Here is a 21447-nt window from a genome sequence, read left to right as displayed (position 1 = left end):
CGTCTTGAAGTTTCCATAAAACTATAGGGGATCTGTTATCTGGACTTCGTATTTACACCAGAATATAAAATTGTTTTAACTCCACCAACATTCAAAATTCTTGTCTGGACTCTCAAAGACTAATACGTATTTAAACACATGACTTCCAAGAAGATTATCATTTAACCCATTTACCTCGATTCTGGACTCCAGAATATTAGCAGTTGAAACTCTTACCTGGACTCTGGACTCTGGTAGATTAATCTTCATTGCAACCTCTTCTCTCATGAAAATGTCGGGATAACGGGTTTTAGTGAATAACGCTTCCAAGATGTCCAACTGAGCTCTTGTAAATGTTGTCCTTTCCCTCCGCTGCTTCCGAGAATTGGCTGCAGAGGCCGCTGGAGAGGATGAGAGTGGAGCTAGTATACAAAAGGCACAAGAGTATGATTTGGATTACGAACACGTGGTTTTTTACTCAGGCTAGTTTAATGTCTTAAGGAAGAACGTATAATGTAAGTTTATGTTACGCTGAAGTGAAAACAGTAATATGAAAATCTCCATTGGTTTGAAGTGGCTCCTAAAGATATTACGTACTTCAATATGCAATATTAGATGAAGACACGTTCAGCCAAAGTGTGTTTATTTTAGAATGTTTCTTAATAGAATATTATGTATCATTCAATAACCACTAGGTAGCGCATGAGTGAATGAAAAGTACAGTTTGGAAGCTACAAGTACGATGGACGAAAAGTTTAGTACTTCGTAAGGCCAATAGAGAGCGCAGAGGAAAGGGTCATTTAAAAGCTACAAGTATAAATGTAAGAAAAGACGGACGGATATTATTTAATATATGTACTAAAAGCCAGAACGTTATTAAAAATTTGTTCCTCTATAACCACGTGAACTGTAATTAAGACAACTCTAACGATATACCTCAAGGCTCGACATTATCCTTCTAGGTTTAAAAGTATTGGACACATAATGAAGCATGTTGCACGTTATAACACGTGCGCGAAGCATATTTTCATCAATTACCAAATATATCTAGCAATATAGGTAAATAAACATTTAAGCAATAAAACAAACAAAATTAATAAGTAAACTGTTCTAACTTGTAATTAATATCAACTGAGACTTCTTTACAACGTAATATATTCAGTATAATCCAAAATGACCTCCTAAACTGTACCATTTGGTTCACAAAGTCTGGCTCCATTGGAAGTTGAGCTGTATAGGTTTTAAAATAAACTCAAACTTAGAAAACACATAACTGCTTTATAAAGTGAAATATATAGTTATTTTATGTGAATAATAATTAGTTCCTTTACGCAGTTGAAGTATCCTTGCACAATAGCCTCCTACCGGGAAAACACATGAATATATTGCGGAGTAATATTGTATTTTGTGTTAATAAAAAAAATGAGATTATTTATTATCAGATACACAAAATGATAATTAATGTTGTATTATATTTATTTTAGAAAAGTTAATATATTTATTTGTAATGAGACCGCATATTTACATGTAATGACAAGTTAATTCGATCATTGTATAGCACGTGTTGGTATTAAATACATTAGTTCTATGTAATTACTAGTTATTTATCTTAATATCTGAAACTTCTACTAGGATTAAATAAATTTGTACAGTTTGTAATAAAACATACCCAGTCTATAAGCCTTTCACATTAAAATATAAAGGTAATTACACACTGCGGAGATGCCAACTCTTTCGAATGACTGAGCGTAATGATTGCAGACAGTTTCATAGTTTTAGTCCTTTTAGATTTGTCAGAAACATAACAATCTGGTGAACGAGGCCTTTTTTTTTTCCAACTTGTGAACGATCGCATTGGTGTTTTTATGCCACTTAGAAAATGAGAAATACCCATCTACGCGAGCGCTGATTGGCTGACAAGCACTGATGACGTAACTATGGATTTCCCCAGGTACCCAGTATGGAGAAGCACCGCACTCAAACTATTGGTAGACGTCGGAGATACAAATATTTTTTATTATTTCAAGCACAAACATGATTATCGCAAGCAGCCATTTGGACTATGTCTTTTATTTATTATGAAAATTTATTTGTATCTCACTAGAAATTTTCTTTTCACCCCCTTTCAAGCCCTGGAGGAACAATTTATCACTTTATTGTATAGGCCTATATAATATATAATAATTTGGGAGTTGCAACAAGTCGTAATATTTGTCTGTTTGAGCGTATAGTCATAATATATACACGAAAATCATAATGATTACAATCGTAATGGTTGGCATCTCTGTTACTGTTGATATTTATGTATAATGTTTGTTTGTTTGTTTTTGAATTATGCGCAAAACTACTCGAGGGCTATCTGCGCTAGCAGTTCTTAATTTAGGAGCATAAGACTAGAGGGAAGGCAGCTAGTCATCACCACCCACCGCCAACTCTTGGGCTACTCTTTTACCAACAAATAGCGGAATTCACCTGAAAGTGCGAGCATGTTTGGTGTTTCGGATTACGAGTAGAGTACCTTAAGCCCCTGGTCACCCTGGTCATGCCGGGCCTACAAATTTGGAAGGGGTAGACTATAAGAGTGGAACAGTAAATAAACGACACCATCTACAGTCAACTCTTAGGCTCTAATCTTATCTGACTGAATAGTGAGATATGACTGTCACTCTTATAACTTAAAATCCCACCATTTAGTATGGAGTACGAAATTCTTCATAGTCAATGGGAACCCAAATCACAGAATGCTAGCTCTGTAATCTAGTCCACTAAATTGCTGGACTATAATCAGCTCATGTATTCAAGAAAACAATTTTGTATCGTATGCTCCCTGGACAGTGGCACAGCGGTATGTCTGCGTATTTACAACGGTTGAAACTGTGTTTTGATATCCATGGTAAGCAGAGCACAGATAGACCATCGTGTAGCCTTGTTCTTAACTTTAAATCTATACAGCTTTACGAACTGTATAATATATATTTTTTAAACTAAACTATAATTAGTTTCCTTTTTAAAAGGCCTGGCATGGCCGGGTGGTTAGGACACTCGACGCGTATTCACGCTGACAGCAAAATTGTTTTAGAAGAAGAGAAGATGAGACCTTTTCCCCTGGTCCACCCCAACAAGAGATCGACAGCAGTATGAAACTACTGCTTAATAACTCTCATATTCCACAACCAACAATAAACATGGAAGCCATCGACATAGAGACTGTTAGCAAAAGTAGAAAGAAGCTGTTCAGTGATAGCATAGATCTTAATTCTGAAAAGTGTGACACTCAAGACACAGCTTAGGGGTTCAGAGTTCTTGTGGGAAGGAACGGGGCAGGGTCAAACTCACACCGACTAGGAAACTCCTGTCTAGTAGAAGTTACAAATAAAAATGAGCAAATTTTAATGTAACACCTCCATCTAGTGCCGAAAGCCTTCTCAATATCATAGAAAATGGATACAAGATGTTCCCTCTTGAGAACCAAAGGAACAGCAGCTTAAATAAAGCTGGACCAAACTGACTGGCTGTCCTTCTCTTGGGTACTTCATGGTAAAAGCTGGACCAAGCACGACATGATAGGAATTGACAAAGAGCTTAATTTTATTCAAATTAGAACAATAACCTCGACAGCTCTATTGTATCAAAGTGTCTGTTTTTACTTAGAAGCAGTAGAACTAGGTGAAGATTTTTTATCTTGCGACTCTGACATTTAGTAGAAAGAGGTCTGTCGACCACCATTGAATCTGTTAAGGGCCGATTGGAGAATTTCTGTTAGACGAAGGAGACTCCAGTGATTGAGTAACTGAATAATGGTCCATATTTCGGGGCCAAAGGACAGAAGCCAGAACAAGTACTGGATGCGATAGCGAGAACAGAGAGAGCAGTAGACGTAGACATGTCAACTCTTAAATCCATGGAGGATAAAAGACTTTTTATCTGTTGTGAGATACAGTATGTGGGAGACACGGAAAAATATGTTTGCACTCCCACCGCAGTAATGGAATGGAGTGTAGGAACATATATCTCAGGTGGATGAGGCGACAACAAATTCCAAGCCATAAGATAAAAGATATTATTAACATTACATGAACATTGAATCACTTTCTCTTCCACCAAGTTATAGCAAGAACGAAAGAATCAGAGATGGGAACCACCACAGTTAACACAGTGAGAGTCCAACTGACACTTGTAGACGTCATGACCATTGCCATCATGACGAGCACGTGTCAAGTATCCACGACAAGATGTCTTAGAGTGTCCAAACAACTTACACTGAAAATATCTCAGAGGGTTAAGAATATAGGGTCATACCTTACAGTTGAGACAACCCACCTTGATAACGGCAAGTGAAAACGGTAATATAAATGTGAAACAAAAATCTGGGTAGGTCGTATAATTTCGTCTTTACGAGTAGAGATACATCAGAGATCTAAAACTCCTTGGCTGGAGAAACCAGCGAGAATCTTAACAGTTACTTCACGGGAATAATTCCAAGTAGCATAAATAAGTTTGACCAAGATGTCATCGGAACATAAGTTCTCAGCTGACTTTGGAAAGCCAACAAACCCTTTTAATTCCTACTAGATAAAAGGGAAGACATTTACTACAAATATTTGTCATATAAGGAATGAAGAAAGTAGTACAGGTTTGTTTGTTTGTTTGTTTTGAATTTCGCGCAAAACTACACGAGGGCTATCTGCGCTAGCCGTTCCTAATTTAGTAGTGTAAGACTAGAGGGAAGGCAGCTAGTCATCACCATCCACCGCCAACTTTTGGGATACTCTTTTACCAACGAATAGTGGGAGTTACCGTCACACTATAACGCCTCTACGGCTGAAAGTGCGAGTATGTTTGGTATGACGGGGATTCGAACCCGCGACCCTCGGATTACGAGTCAATTGCCTTAATCACCTGGTCATGCCGAGCCTAGAAGTACAGGAATAGTCAGAGGTGGTGAAAATATAATATAGTCTTTAATATTGATTGTTTACCACAGAAATAGTCAGAGGAGGTGATAGTATAATATACTCTTTTATACTGGTTGTTTACCACAAGAATAGTCAGAGATGGTGATAGTATGATATAGTCTTTTATACTGGTTGTTCACCACAAGAATAGTCAGAGATGGTGATAGTATGATATAGTCTTTTATACTGGTTGTTCACCACAAGAATAGTCAGAGGAGGTGATAGTATAATATACTCTTTTATACTGGTTGTTCACCACAAGAATAGTCAGAGATGGTGATAATATGATATCGTCTTTTATACTGGTTGTTTACCACAATAATAGTCAGAGATGGTGATAGTATAATATAGTATTCCGTGCTGGTTGTTTATCAGTTAACGTTTTTTTGGGATTATTTTGGTTTCAGGAGAGTAATTATTCATAACAATGAAGAATGTTCAGTTCCCACTAACCCTCGAAGAAGATTCTCAAGCAGTGTTATGAACAAATTATTATTGGATACACAATGTATATATACAGTTCATAATGTTGGATACACAATGTGTATATACAGTTCATAATGTTGGATAGACAATGTGTATATACAGTTCATAATGTTGGATACACAATCTGTATATACAGTTCATAATGTTGGATACACAATCTGTATATACAGTTCATAATGTTGGATAGACAATGTGTATATACAGTTCATTATGTTGGATACACAATGTATATATACAGTTCATAATGTTGGATACACAATGTGTATATACAGTTCATGATGTTGGATACACAATGTATATATACAGTTCATAATGTTGGATAGACAATGTGTATATACAGTTCATAATGTTGGATACACAATATGTATATACAGTTCATATTGTTGGATAGACAATGTGTATATACAGTTCATAATGTTGGATAGACAATGTGTATATACAGTTCATAATGTTGGATAGACAATGTGTATATACAGTTCATGATGTTGGATACACAATGTATATATACAGTTCATAATGTTGGATAGACAATGTGTATATACAGTTCATAATGTTGGATACACAATCTGTATATACAGTTCATAATGTTGGATACACAATATGTATATACAGTTCATAATGTTGGATAGACAATGTGTATATACAGTTCATAATGTTGGATACACAATCTGTATATACAGTTCATAGTGTTGGATAGACAATGTGTATATACAGTTCATAATGTTGGATAGACAATGTGTATATACAGTTCATAATGTTGGATAGACAATGTGTATATACAGTTCATAATGTTGGATACACAATCTGTATATACAGTTCATAATGTTGGATACACAATATGTATATACAGTTCATAATGTTGGATAGACAATGTGTATATACAGTTCATAATGTTGGATACACAATATGTATATACAGTTCATAATGTTGGATAGACAATGTGTATATACAGTTCATAATGTTGGATAGACAATGTGTATATACAGTTCATAATGTTGGATAGACAATGTGTATACACAGTTCATAATGTTGGATACACAATGTGTATAAACAGTTCATAATGTTGGATACACAATGTGTATACACAGTTCATAATGTTGGATACACAATGTATATATACAGTTCATAATGTTGGATAGACAATGTGTATATACAGTTCATAATGTTGGATACACAATGTATATATACAGTTCATAATGTTGGATAGACAATGTGTATATACAGTTCATAATGTTGGATAGACAATGTGTATATACAGTTCATAATGTTGGATAGACAATGTATATACACAGTTCATAATGTTGGATACACAATGTATATATACAGTTCATAATGTTGGATAGACAATGTGTATATACAGTTCATAATGTTGGATAGACAATGTGTATACACAGTTCATAATGTTGGATACACAATGTATATATACAGTTCATAATGTTGGATAGACAATGTGTATATACAGTTCATAATGTTGGATAGACAATGTGTATACACAGTTCATAATGTTGGATACACAATGTGTATATACAGTTCATAATGTTGGATAGACAATGTGTATACACAGTTCATAATGTTGGATACACAATGTATATATACAGTTCATAATGTTGGATACACAATGTATATATACAGTTCATAATGTTGGATAGACAATGTGTATATACAGTTCATAATGTTGGATAGACAATGTGTATACACAGTTCATAATGTTGGATAGACAATATGTATATACAGTTCATAATGTTGGATAGACAATGTGTATACACAGTTCATAATGTTGGATACACAATGTGTATAGACAGTTCATAATGTTGGATAGACAATGTGTATACACAGTTCATAATGTTGGATACACAATGTATATATACAGTTCATAATGTTGGATAGACAATGTGTATATACAGTTCATAATGTTGGATAGACAATGTGTATACACAGTTCATAATGTTAGATACACAATGTGTATATACAGTTTATAATGTTGGATAGACAATGTGTATACACAGTTCATAATGTTGGATACACAATGTATATATACAGTTCATAATGTTGGATAGACAATGTGTATATACAGTTCATAATGTTGGATACACAATGTATATATACAGTTCATAATGTTGGATAGACAATGTGTATATACAGTTCATAATGTTGGATAGACAATGTGTATATACAGTTCATAATGTTGGATAGACAATGTATATACACAGTTCATAATGTTGGATACACAATGTATATATACAGTTCATAATGTTGGATAGACAATGTGTATATACAGTTCATAATGTTGGATACACAATGTATATATACAGTTCATAATGTTGGATGAGACAATGTGTATATACAGTTCATAATGTTGGATAGACAATGTGTATACACAGTTCATAATGTTGGATACACAATGTATATATACAGTTCATAATGTTGGATAGACAATGTGTATATACAGTTCATAATGTTGGATAGACAATGTGTATATACAGTTCATAATGTTGGATAGACAATGTGTATACACAGTTCATAATGTTGGATACACAATGTGTATATACAGTTCATAATGTTGGATAGACAATGTGTATATACAGTTTATAATGTTGGATAGACAATGTGTATATACAGTTCATAATGTTGGATAGACAATGTGTATATACAGTTCATAATGTTGGATAGACAATGTGTATATACAGTTCATAATGTTGGATAGACAATGTGTATACACAGTTCATAATGTTAGATACACAATGTGTATATACAGTTTATAATGTTGGATACACAATGTGTATATACAGTTCATAATGTTGGATAGACAATGTGTATATACAGTTCATAATGTTGGATAGACAATGTGTATATACAGTTTATAATGTTACGTGTTTCTCCGCTAGGAAGCTACCATGCAAGAGACAGCCTCGACTGTTTTAAATCCGGAACACTAAATAAAATTAGTATGATATATTTAGAAGATATTGATATCAGGTAATGTTATGAACAAGTTACCACACACACACACACAGATACAATATATATATATATATATATATTACTATATTTGTATGTATCCCCAGTGGGTGGCTATTTAGCAACCTATATAGCTTATTGACCAAAAATTAAGAACTCTAAACAGTAAACAAGTTATAATTTAGGGGGCCGTTTGGTAATTTATGACATGTAACTCATAAGGAAAAATCTCAAGTAATGTTATGGCTAAGTTACCGAGCACACCAAATATATTTTTAATCTATGATATATCTATTTGTTCCCCGTTAAGAAGCTATTATGCAAGGCAGCCTTCACTGTCATAAAAGAACTCATTATTATTCACATAAAATATATATTATTACTTTATAACAGTGTACTGTGTTTCATTGGTGAAAGTAACCTATACAGCTCAACGTTCAATGGAGCCAGACTTTGTTAACCAGTTGGTGAAGGAAAATATGTAAATTGTTTTTGTGTTTAAGTTGTAACAAGTGTTAGTAAAGAACACCATTTCTTTCTACAAGTTTTATTTGTTTCGTGATCCCAAGACAACATGTTTTTACTGGGTTTAGTGCTAACCCTAACTGTTGTAGATACAAAGTTTGTGTCCCTCTGTATCATAAGCACGTTTTTCTCGAGTACGGTTCCTCTGGTTATGCAGTAGTAAGTTATTGATACGGTTCCAACCAACACACTTTCTTTTAGAACCGAGTTCCTATTCAGTTCCGGGTTTTAGTCATGCCTCATTTAGACCACGACATAGGGATAGAGTAAAGGTTTGTTTAGGAACTACAAGCATACTCGAAAACGGAGTACCTATTAAGACCAATAGATGGCGGTAAAGTAAAAGTCAATTACTTCGTAGTTTTAATAGAGTATATAAATAGACGAAGAATCTAGAATCAATTAATCACCTTCTATAGAAAACTAAAGAAGCAAAGAAAAAATAAAACTATCACTTGGAAACACAACCATTAACATGAGCAAAAACATCACATTCCTTGGCGTCACTTTCGACACAAAACTAACATGGAAAAAACACATAAACAATATACACTCATCAATCAGAAAAAGGATTTCATATCTAAAGACTATAACTGGTAAACAATCGAAATGCGCACCGAACACCATTATACAAATATACAAGGCTTACATCCGTCCACTAATAGAGTACGGATGTCAAGTAACATACAATATGTCAAACAACACACTCCAAAAAATCCAAGTGCAACAAAACAAAATATTAAAATCTGCATTCAGCCTACCATCTTTTACACCAACAAATTATCTACACCAAATTAGTAATTTACCAACTATAAGAGACAGAATAACAGAACTTTCTCTCAAATATTATCTAAAAGCAGAAAATAGAAACAAACTAACGGCATCACTACACAAATTATCAAGTGCACCAACAAAATACATATCACCTTACAACATATTTCAAGAATCACAATCCACTCAACAAAGAATCTAAATAAATAAAATCCATGTTATTAACATGAATTCCTTTTTTTTCAGGTACAGGGCACACGACAGGCAAAACTTTCGGCGCCTGTCGTGTGAAAGTGGGTTTTCTCAGGGCACTCCCGTTTCCCCCCCACATCAAAATCTTTAGGCATTGGATTTCTAGATCCCAGCCCAGGCAACTCTTTTGCCAGACCCTGAATCGTGCCGTTTGATTTGATCTGGATTTGAATGAATTATATTCATGTTCACATCTGCCCAACTTCTTCCTTTCGGGACAGGTCCCGGCCTTTCTTTCCACTGCCGCCTTTGCCTCCACCCAAAACAACATTTAGAGAGACATCCTCCACCCAAAAAGTCAAGAATAATAACGATAATTAATTTATTAAAATAATAATAAAAAAAACCACCACTTAATCTTAATAACAATCCACGAAAGGGGACGAAGAGGAACTAAAAAGTTCCTGAACACCCCAGTTGGAGAGAGAACTCTTCTGATTTCTCTCTCTCTAAACTGAACCCCTGCCACGTTAGTTTAGTTTAGTTTAGAATCAATTAATTAAAGATCAAAATATGGAGGAAGAGCACGAGGTCCGTGAAGTATCACTTCAACACTAGTACCCAGAACTACGATAAAATGATAAAGATTATTTTTTAATAACAGAGCAATGTGCAATTAAATGCAGTAAGTACGTATTACCGGTTAAACAGGTTTCAGTTTTGTTATCATCAGTAATCCAAAGATATAAGTCCTTCTAAACTTCACTTAAAGAAGCATTACCGCACATTCAACACAATGCTGTATTGTTTCTTTGTTGTAGATTAAAAATTTTTTGTAACTCGAAAGATAAAGTTTATACAATCCGATTACAACTTATTTAAGCTATGTGACAGTACAGTTACAGAAATACATAATTTGTCGAGATGCTTCAAAATAAAAAAATTAGTAAGTTCCACATAGAAAACAAAAAATAAACAAAAACACGCATCACAGGTATTGACCTAATTTTCATTGTTTTAACTTTAAATCATTATAATAAGATAACAAAAAATTCCGAGCAAAAAAATTATAAGGTTTGAATTTCACGCAAAGCTACACGAGGGCTATCTGCGCTAGCTGTCTCTAATTTAGCAGTGTAAAACTAGAGGGAAGGCAGCTAGTCATCACCACCCACTGCCAACTCTTGGGCTACTCTTTTACCAACGAATAATGGGATTGACCGTCACATTATAACGCCTCCACGGCTGAAAGGGCGAGCATGTGTGGTGCGACAGGGATTCGAACCCGCGACCCTCAGATTACTGGCCTTAACCACCTGGTCATGACGAGTTCAAATTTACAACGATTGTGAATGTCTGTAAAAAGTAAAAGTCTAATCTTGGACAAAATCATTGTCGAAAATTTACTCACAGATAAAGTACGAACCCATTCCATCTATTTCATAATGGCGGCAGTCGGGAAGTTTAGTCCACGAACTACAGCGGGTATTGTTGGAAATTCTGTCTAAAGAAAGAGAAATATGAAATAAAACAATTACTCACAACTGGAAAATGTTTAATCTTGCTTAACATGTTAAAATTATTCCGTTTCGCAATAAATTCTGTTGTTTTTTTTCATAAGTAATCCACAGTCACTGAGACTATTTCTGTTGAATGCTTTAATCGTTTAAACCGTTTTCAGAATTAAACATCTTTTATGCTGTTTGTATCACATGGCTTGATAGTTACAACCGGTTTCAGAATAAACTGTCTTTTATACTGTACGTATCACATGATTTGATAATTTCAACTGTTTTGTTTTCAGAATTAAACATCTTTTATGCTGTTTGTATCACATGGCTTGATAGTTACAACCGGTTTCAGAATGAACCATCTTTTATGCTGTTTGTATCATATGGTTTGATAATTTCAACTGTTTTGTTTTCAGAATTAAACATCTTTTATGCTGTTTGTATCACATGGCTTGATAGTTACAACCGGTTTCAGAATGAACCATCTTTTATGCTGTTTGTATCACATGGTTTGATTGTTACAAGCGGTTTCAGAATGAACCACTTTTCATATTAATTGTATCACATGGTCTGATAATTACAACCGGTTTCAGAATGAACCATCTTTTATACTGTATGTATCACATGGTTTGATAATTTCAACTGTTTTGTTTTCAGAATTAAACATCTTTTATGCTGTTTGTATCACATGGCTTGATAGTTACAACCGGTTTCAGAATGAACCATCTTTTATACTGTTTGTATCACATGGTTTTATTGTTACAATCGGTTTCAGAAGGAACCATCTTTTATACTGTTTGTATCACATGGTTTGATATTACAACCGGTTTCAGAATGAACCACTTTTCATACAGATTGTATCACATGGTTTGATTGTTACAACCGGTTTCAGAATGAACTACTTTTCATACTGATTGTATCACATGGTTTGCTTGTTACAATGACATTTCTTTGGGCCGCTGTTTAATATAGAATAATAAATTCGACGAAATACCATTACATTATTAACATGTATAAATTATTCTAGGTTGTTGTATACTGAAGTAAAATGGACATAAAACTGAACAAAAATTACAAATTCATTGTTTCATAAAAATGAATCGCTGAAGATGGATTAAGTATAATCCGAAACACTGGATATAAAATGTTCATTTTCACTATAGTCTTTATCTTGTTGAATGTGACAACCGTCCTCACTTTGAAATAGTTATATTTATTGCCACTAGAGGATAGCACTAATAAATCCCTAAAACACTGGCCCGAACAGACAACAGATTGATTAAAGCACTTTTTCCATTGTCATCGGCAAATATCAAATAAAATTTGCCAATATACTGGTATTAGTCCTTAAATTACTGAATAGCTTCGGACCCAGTAACGTTATAATTTTTCCTATTACAATCGCCAGGGTAACGAACTGACAAAACAAATACACAGAATCAAAACATATTTTCTACATAAAATAAATAGAGACTGAAAGACTTGTTCAGTTCGCATACAATATTAGTGGTGATTATATCGACATTTCTTCAAAACTCATCCACTACCTAAGTCGTAGCTGCATAGTTTAGAAAAATATATGTAAAAAGTAGTTTTAGGTTTAGCTAATTAGTTTCTGTTGTCGAGACTTAAATGGAAGAAGTGTGATAGGCATATATACACATCAATTACCCCAGACAACCAGGTTTTTCTTGTGTTTTCTTTTTCTTCTGTTTGACTATTTCCCATCCTCGATTTTTTTGTCTAAGCAAACACGCATCATCATGTTCTCGACATCGATTACGTAGTATGCAGTATGTTGTGTGGGTGATAGTATGCAGTATGTTGTGTGGGTGAAAGGCTTTTTTTCCAGTACCTTGGCTTGAGGGCTAAGGAAGGATTAGAAGCGGGGCTATAATCCCCTTACGATTGAGTACATGCACGAGTTGTGCAAGTTGTGCCTGCAGTGATAGAGGCTTTCACATGAACACCAGAATTTTATCTAGAACAGGACGAACGATGCACAATGCTAGATTTATATTGTAGACACTTTTATTTTTTTAAACAAAGCAATTACTCAAAAATATTTGACTGACTAGTTTTCTCCTAATTAAAATGCACGTATTTTTTTATTTTTTTGTACAACGCTATTATTTTCATCGTTTCTATTAATTTGCTTTAAGTCTGTTAAGTCTTAATTTCTATTTATATTTGTCAGGTTTACATGTATGTAGAGGTCGCAATCTTTACAGTAGGTGCCTGTGATTTGTTGGCGACAAATGTCGACAATAAACGAATAGCATACAATCAACTTGCTTTAAAATAATACATTCAAAACAAATCAAACGTATGCACAAAAATCTGTTTCACTATTAGTTATCAAAGTTGTATATAATTCTTTTCTTTCTAAAGTCCACTCAGGATAGTTTAATTACTTTGGAACACCTTTTGACAAGACAGATTATTCTCTTTAATCACTGTTATTACAATACCAGCTGTGAAACTCACTATAAATATTTCCCGTTACGACTAAACCAACAATCATGCAATCTAACTTCACTTTTACTAACCTAATGGGCCCGGCATGACCAGGTGGTTATGACACTCGTCTCGTACTCTAAGGGTCGCAGGTTCGAACCCCCATCACACCAAACATGCTCGCCTTTTCTTACGTGGGGTGTTTGTTATAATGTGACGGTCAATCCTACTATTCGCTGGTAAAAAAGTAGCCCAAGAGTTGGCGGTGGGTGGTGATGACTAGCTGCCTTTTCTCTTGTCTTACACTACTAAATTAGGAACGGCTAGCGTTGATAGCTCTCGTGTAGCTTAGCACGAAATTCAAAAAACAAACAAACTAGTTTAATGTTTTCCGACTTGTGCTCACTTGAGATCTACAGTATTCTGTAAACCGCGAAACGCTATAATGTAACAATACCAACTTAAGACAACGATAAAAATACAGATGGTTCAAGTAATGTGACTTACACTACAACAACTGAACTACACATACAACATACGACTCTTACCGAGTTATATAACGGAATTTCTTATAATTATTGTTATGAAATTAAATAATCATTAAATTACAAAATTAACAATATGATGACTCTTACATTAAAGAATCTTGTATGTCCAACAATACTGTCCTTTTATTTGTCTCTGCTTCGTTTCTGGTTCATTTTGTTAGCGAGCGGAAGTGACCAACGCTTACATTAACAGTGACCTCTGCATTCAGTTTAGGTATATTTTTGTTTTCTCTTTGGTTTATTATAATAAACGTAGTCGTGTAAAAGAAATATTGCGTTTATTTGAGATCGAAACGTTAATAATTACCATAAAAAATACACGATACAAAATATCTGTAGAACCACTGATATTGTTATACGTATTACAATAATATACAAATCATGTCTTAAATGTTTATTTTATTGTTATGTGCATCACTGGCTATTTACTTTCTTAATGTTCGAAACTCAAAAGAATCAGTTTTATTCTGTAATAAAAGTTGTTAGTGATACACTAGAGATAAACAAACTACAACAAATAAATATTAGTGGTACACTTTAAATAAAGATAATCACAATAATTGTTAATGGGATATTAACAGTAATTTTAATTAACTTTTCAGCCTCAAGCCTTCACTAACATATCAAAATTAATATCAGTATTCATACGATAAAGTTACAATTACCATTAAATCCCTTGAAATTATAGTGTATAGTAATAACGCCAGGCCCATCATTACTGGAAATCTGACTTTAAACATTTAAACTGAAGTTTAACGTTGAAACTAATTACTCCACTTATCAGAATAGTTACAGAAACTCTTGCTGTTGTTTTACAGAACTGAATAAAAAATAATAATAGTAAAGCACATGTCTGGAAAATGTCGACAGTGCTATGACATTTTCCAAATATGTGCAAATTACATTGAACTTTCACCTTACTTTTCAAGGTTTAACCTCACTGACAAAATATACTGGTTTTAATATATAGAAACAAGTGACAAAGTCTACACATAGGTTAAATGTAACAGCTTCTATGTATACAAATGTACCTATAAAGTACCTCTATATTTCAGCCACTTCTCTCAACTACTTATAAACCATATTTCCATAGATCGCACACTAGCGTACTTCTATTATACACTTATTTAGACAGACCCAGAATTTACAGACATAATTTTTTTCAAAGCGAATGTTGACCTGTATCTAATACTCACCCTTTGACAAAACCCGCGTTTTACTTAAAGGTTTCAAAGATAAACGATCAGGTAACTGCTTCATATCTTGAGAAATGTTAACTAAAGTCAAATATTTTTGTACAAGTTGTTTTAATAATATATGATCTCAGGTCTAGAATTATAGACAAATTACATTCACTTTTGAAATATTTTTTTCTAAACTATTTATGCACTAATTACTCGTGGATCCACCACTTTGGGGACCTTAATAGCATGAACATTAAACAAAAGTGCTTTCATTGTTCACAAGTTTCTATGTTCAATTCTTTACAGGCTCAAACACGATGTTACAGTATGAAACAAGTTGGCCATTTAAGGATTAATTCGGAAAGGGCTAACGAACTTTGTTGATAAAGGTAAGAAAGCTTATCTAACTCAAAAACAAAACTAAACTTGTGGCACCAGGCTTAACGTATATACTCGTCCAACCTTTTGTAACATGGAATTAAACCACAGGGCAAGCCCATCAAATCGGAAAGAAGATGAAGGATTTTGTGTGTTACCAACGTTAGGGTATTTCAGTTGCGATCAGCAGATTTAACCACATTTATTCACTAAGCTATACCTTCCCTTAAATCACGCAAGTGAAAGAATTACTCACGGAACCGCACGGAAACAAGTTAAAGTTGCCGTGGAGACGCATATCGACCAATAGGTGACTGAAGCCAGTCAGCTGCATAATTAATTACTAGCGCCTTCTGTACTGGTTGGAGGCTGAACTTAAATATTCCATTTTTGCACCGAATATTTATTTTTATCGTGTGCATTGTATTAAGTGTATTAAAACGTTTCTCACCACAGTAAAACGAAAATAGGACAAATAAGGACCTAAACAACGACGAAGTAGAACATTTATTATACAATAAAACAATAGTTACAATAGATATATTAATTGTACAATACTATATAAGCGTAAGAGTATAAAAGAACTGTATATATCTAGGTCTAATACATTACCAGTTTAACTTCGTCCGTTTTTTATGTATATTATCTACATTATATGCATTTTAAATTTGTTGCAGAGTTTTGAAAGTTTCAATATTCCTCCATAATTATTAGGTGTCTAAGTGTACTACTTCTTCAATATTTCAATCTAGTTGTTCGGTTACCTACGAGCTCACATCCTTAACAAATGTATCCTTCACAGATTCAGATACGTTCAGATTGAGGGGGGATGGATGTAAAGAACACCTAGCTATACCCGGTGGCATATTTAGGTAGAGGGCTGAGACCCAAGGCCCACGGTCTTAACGGAGGATTATTGATAATTATAATTTATGTAAAATTACATACGATGTAAGGCCTACAAAAATTATTAACCCCTGGGCCCACACAACCTTAAATCACTTATTATGATTTAAATACCAAGGATACCATAATCCTTTGTTATTAACATTGCTGTAAAAACAAACCACATGATTCTCTCAAGATTAATATCAAACCACTGCTCGTGTTTTAATACAATTCATCTCTATATTGAACTGAACTGAGCATTGACCTTTTCACGTGATGTCACCGGAAGTTATAAAGGGACCATCTTGTTAGTCCCTTGTCTCAATTTTAGCGTAGTGATTCAAGATGTAACCTCTAAAATGCTAATATGTGTTGCCCTGAATTGTAAAACTAGATAAGATCTAGTCATGTGTCGTTTCAATGGTACTTTCACATTTTGCTTTCGTAAATAAATTAATGTGAATTCAATTGCTATTGGCTGTTGCGTTATCTAATTTAGACGAACTTTGACTTTTGAGTACATAGAATTTCCGTTTCAAAGATCGGAGTTTTCATTTGGTTTTAATATACAGTAACTGCCATATCAATCTATGTAACGCATTTTAAAATATCATACAGCTTTTCACGAAGAAAAAAAAAAACATACAAATTGTTAAAAAAATGGATTGTAAATACTTGAAGTTTCAAGTGGTATCCAACAAAACCCTGCAGGCTCTGTTCTGAACATTTTTTACGAATAATTTTTTGAAAAATCAGGTCTAAATATTTGTCTGAGAGATAATGTTTTACACGCTGTACTTTCATTTTACCAGTATTAATACCTACAAAAAAAAGTATATTTTCATTATGACTTGGGAATATGCTGTTTTAATTATTATTTTTAGACTTTTGGAAATTGGGCTAATTATTTATTTTGTTAATGATCGGCTGTTTCGTTTTTGTTTTTTTTTCATTAGTTGTTACACAGTTTTCGAAAAGATATTATAAAGTTGATTTTAACTAAAGTTTTAAAGCAATATAGCTGGTTGATCATGTAGTGAAGTACTTATTTTAAAAGGGAAAAATAAAATAATTCGATTTAGTAACTTCTTTATTTGATGGTATCTTGTGATTTATTTGCAGTTTGCTTATAAGATAACATCAGTATAAACGTACATCAATCCATGGACACCTGAGTTTTTGTTGTCACCTTCCAGTTGCCTCAAGTACAACATAGGCACATCATATTGTTACAGTGGCCGTTTTATTACCAGGCGCAAAAGGCGCGCGCAAAGCGTCCATGATATACGGTGGCTCCAGACTTTAAATTAAAAATATTCATATATATGAAACATGGATTACGTATTATAATTTATCCTGAACGAGTCTACTATATACAATGTCACGCACTGCTATTTCAAATATCTGGGAATTTAAAGTCAGAAGATAACTAAATGTTAATATGTATATCAAATTTATGTTATTTGCCAACAAGAATGATACAGTTTTCTTTTTTAACACAAATACATTTTAGTATAAAAAAACTATAGTTTATAATAACGGTTATTAATAATGGTTATTACAAATGACAGTTTATATACGAGAGTGGCCCGGCATGGCCAAGCGTGTTAAGGCGTGCGACTCGTAATCTGAGGGTCGCGGGTTCGCATCCCCGTCGCGCCAAACATGCTTCCCCTTTCAGCCGTGGGGGCGTTATAATGTGACGGTCAATCCCACTTTTCGTTGGTAAAAGAGTAGCCCAAGAGTTGGCGGTGGGTGGTGATGATTAGCTGCCTTCCCTCTAGTCTTACACTGCTAAAGTAGGGACCGCTAGCACAGATAGCCCTCGAGTAGCTTTGTGCGAAATTCAAAAAAACAATATACGAGAGTTTTACAAACTATACTGAGGCTTTTTATCTGGTCTTCCACTGAATATTTTATTGATGGTCCGGGTTCACGACGAGCAAATTAATTCTGGGTTGATTTTCTCACGCCTCGCTTGAGTTAACGCTGTTTCTTCTTCGCTGGCCTCACATCGGTTTTAAGCTCACTTCCTATTGAAGAAGATATTTAATGTCCCGTAGAAATAATAACGTCCGAAATGATTCACTGAAGTTCAACAATTTGTAATGCTCGAAATCTATAAACGTTCCTGATCAAAACTCTCTAGTTTTCCGATTAATAAACGTTAATCACAATTATAACTTCCGAGGCCTATAGCACACAGACTGTAGCTGACTACTACTAATAATAATAATTGTCTCTCGACGTGTCGGCTTTATAAACCAATCACGCGAGATTCTCGAAGTTTCAACAATGTTCGAAAAGAGGCTAGCATTTTCTTAAAACACATATTGTCGATTCTCCCTCTCGCGAATCTTCTACAACTTTAAAGAAGAAGTGGGACTTTCGCATTACGCATCTAACAATATACGTCACATGCATCAAACTGAAACACATCTTAGTGTATTAAAATACACGGTAGATCCATTACACTTGTATATGACTCTTTTTGTTGTTGTTGTTGTTTTACAGAATCATACACTGCTGACCAAAATCTTAAGGCCGGTGAACAGAAAGAAAAAATATTCATTTTGCGTTGTTAGACTCTACCACTTATTTGAATAGAGCTTCGAAAGATGAAAATAAGAAAAAAAAACTGTTTTAGTATTTAATAGGGAAAATGTGAACACGATAAAATTAGCCTAAATAGTAGCTGGTCAAAATTTTAAAACCGTACCAAGAAGAAGTCCTAAACAGGGTAGGAAATGCCTAACAAGAGGTCTCAGTAGTGAGTTGCACGGCCATCATTGCGAATAACTTCAAACATTCGCTTTAGCGTGGTCGATATAAGGGTTTGCAGAAGGCTGGCTGGGACGTTATTCCAAGTGGTGAAGATGGCTTCACGAAGATCATGCACTGTTTGGAATTGACGTCCATTTCTATAGACTTCCCTTGCCATATACCCCCAAACATTTTCAATGAAGTTCAGTTTGGGTGAACACGCTGGATGGTCCAAAAGAATCATGTTATTCGCCATGAAAATGTCCTTTGTCCTGCAAGCATTGTGGATTGTAGCATTGTCCTGCTGAAAGATCCAGTCATCTCCACACAAGTGAGGGCCTTCAGTCAATAAGGATGCTCTTTCCAACATGCCAATGTCGCCAGCTGCTGTTTGACACCCCTGTATAACCTGAAGCTCCATTGTTCCATGGAAGGAGAAAGCACCCCAGATCATGATGGAACCTCCTCCACTGTGTCGTGTAGAAAATGTGTCCGGTGTGATATCCTTATCGTGCCAGTAACATTGGAAGCCAACTGGACACTCCAGGTTAAATTTCTTCTCATCAGAGAACAAAACCGTCTTCCACTTTTTTACGTCCCATGTTTGGTGCTTTTGAGCAAAGCTTAATCGAGCTGTTTCGTGGTGTGGAAGGAGACGTGGCCTTTCAAGACGTTTACGGTTTTTAAAGCCTTTCTCTCGGAGATGCCGTCTTATTGTTCTTCAGCTGCATTCTGAGTCCGTAAGGGCCTTAATCTGGTTCGACGATCGGCTGGTGTCTTGCCGGACAGCCCGTCGAATCCTCCTGCTCAACGCCGGCGAAAATTTCTTGGGCCGGCCACTTGAAATTTTCGTTGCGTATCCCTCAGGGTCTTTTAAAAAATTGCAGCAGCAGTTTCACTACACCCAATCTCACCAGCGATGACACGTTGAGAGAGACTTTGCTTTTGCAGCTCGACAATTCTGCCACGTTCAAACTCTGTCAAATTTTTAGACTTTGCCATGTTTTTACCCAATGTAACACAGGAGATGTCAGTGAGAGATGTTGACAACGCTAATGCTTGAACACAAATGACTAAATTTCGTTACGTGTTTACCGATTAACGCTTCGTTTCAGTTTGGTCTTAAACTTTTGACCAGCTCGTATTTAGGTTAATTTCATAGTGTAAACATTTTCCCTATTAAATACTAAAAAAGTTTTTTTATTTTCCCTTTTCTTATTTTCATCTTTCGAAGCTCTACTCAAATAAGTGGTTGAGTCTAACAACGCAAAATGTACATTTTTTCTTTATATTTATTGGCCTTAAGATTTTGGCCAGCAGTGTATACAGTATCTTGGTTACCAGGAGGCTTGCCAGTTGTCCCGGATTCTCTAAAAATGCTTGCAAGTCAAAACACTTACGTGCCATATGAAATAAATAAAAAGTCAAAGAAAAATAATATACTACAAGGATAATCTAAAATTGTTTGTTTTTTCTTAAATTGCAATAGACATAGTGAAAATAAATATACATTTCGATAAATACTTATTTAAAAAAATATGAATGTTTAATTTGGTATATCTACACTTTTTTGAATAGTCCTTTAATGGCACAGCGATATGCTTGCAGACTCCCAACGCTAGAAATCGGGTTTAGATACAAGTAGCGATCAGAGCACAGATAGTCATTTGTCTAGTTTTGTGTTTAATTGGAAATAAATAACTTTTTTTTAAAATAAAAGTTTGTCATTAATTAAATACACGAGTTGTTGCCAATCTCTCACTTGCATATTATTAACTTTTATATACCTTCAAGTTTTAAATACCATATATAAATTATGAAAATACACACATATATATCTCGCAACTGTATT

At 34.5% G+C, this 21447-nt stretch overlaps 1 protein-coding gene across 3 annotated transcripts in view; it reads right to left on the bottom strand.

The window, feature by feature from the left end:
• Window positions 1–21447, bottom strand: part of LOC143226668 (homeobox protein OTX2-B-like) — a 48611-nt gene that overhangs the window by 2429 nt on the left and 24735 nt on the right. The window contains exons 2-3 of one of the 3 annotated variants that reach the window (XM_076457922.1): window positions 11278–11370; window positions 217–401 (exon numbers count right to left, since the gene is read on the bottom strand). In XM_076457922.1, the coding sequence (XP_076314037.1) occupies window positions 217–401; window positions 11278–11370 (278 nt within the window). The remainder of the gene's footprint in view (window positions 1–216; window positions 402–11277; window positions 11371–21447) is intronic. The other 2 variants (XM_076457923.1, XM_076457924.1) reach the window with 2 other exon arrangements.

The sequence above is a fragment of the Tachypleus tridentatus genome, chromosome 9 (assembly GCF_004210375.1).
Source record: "Tachypleus tridentatus isolate NWPU-2018 chromosome 9, ASM421037v1, whole genome shotgun sequence".
In the NCBI taxonomy this organism is placed as follows: Eukaryota; Metazoa; Arthropoda; class Merostomata; order Xiphosura; family Limulidae; genus Tachypleus; species Tachypleus tridentatus.
This window is presented reverse-complemented; position numbering and strand designations above follow the sequence as displayed.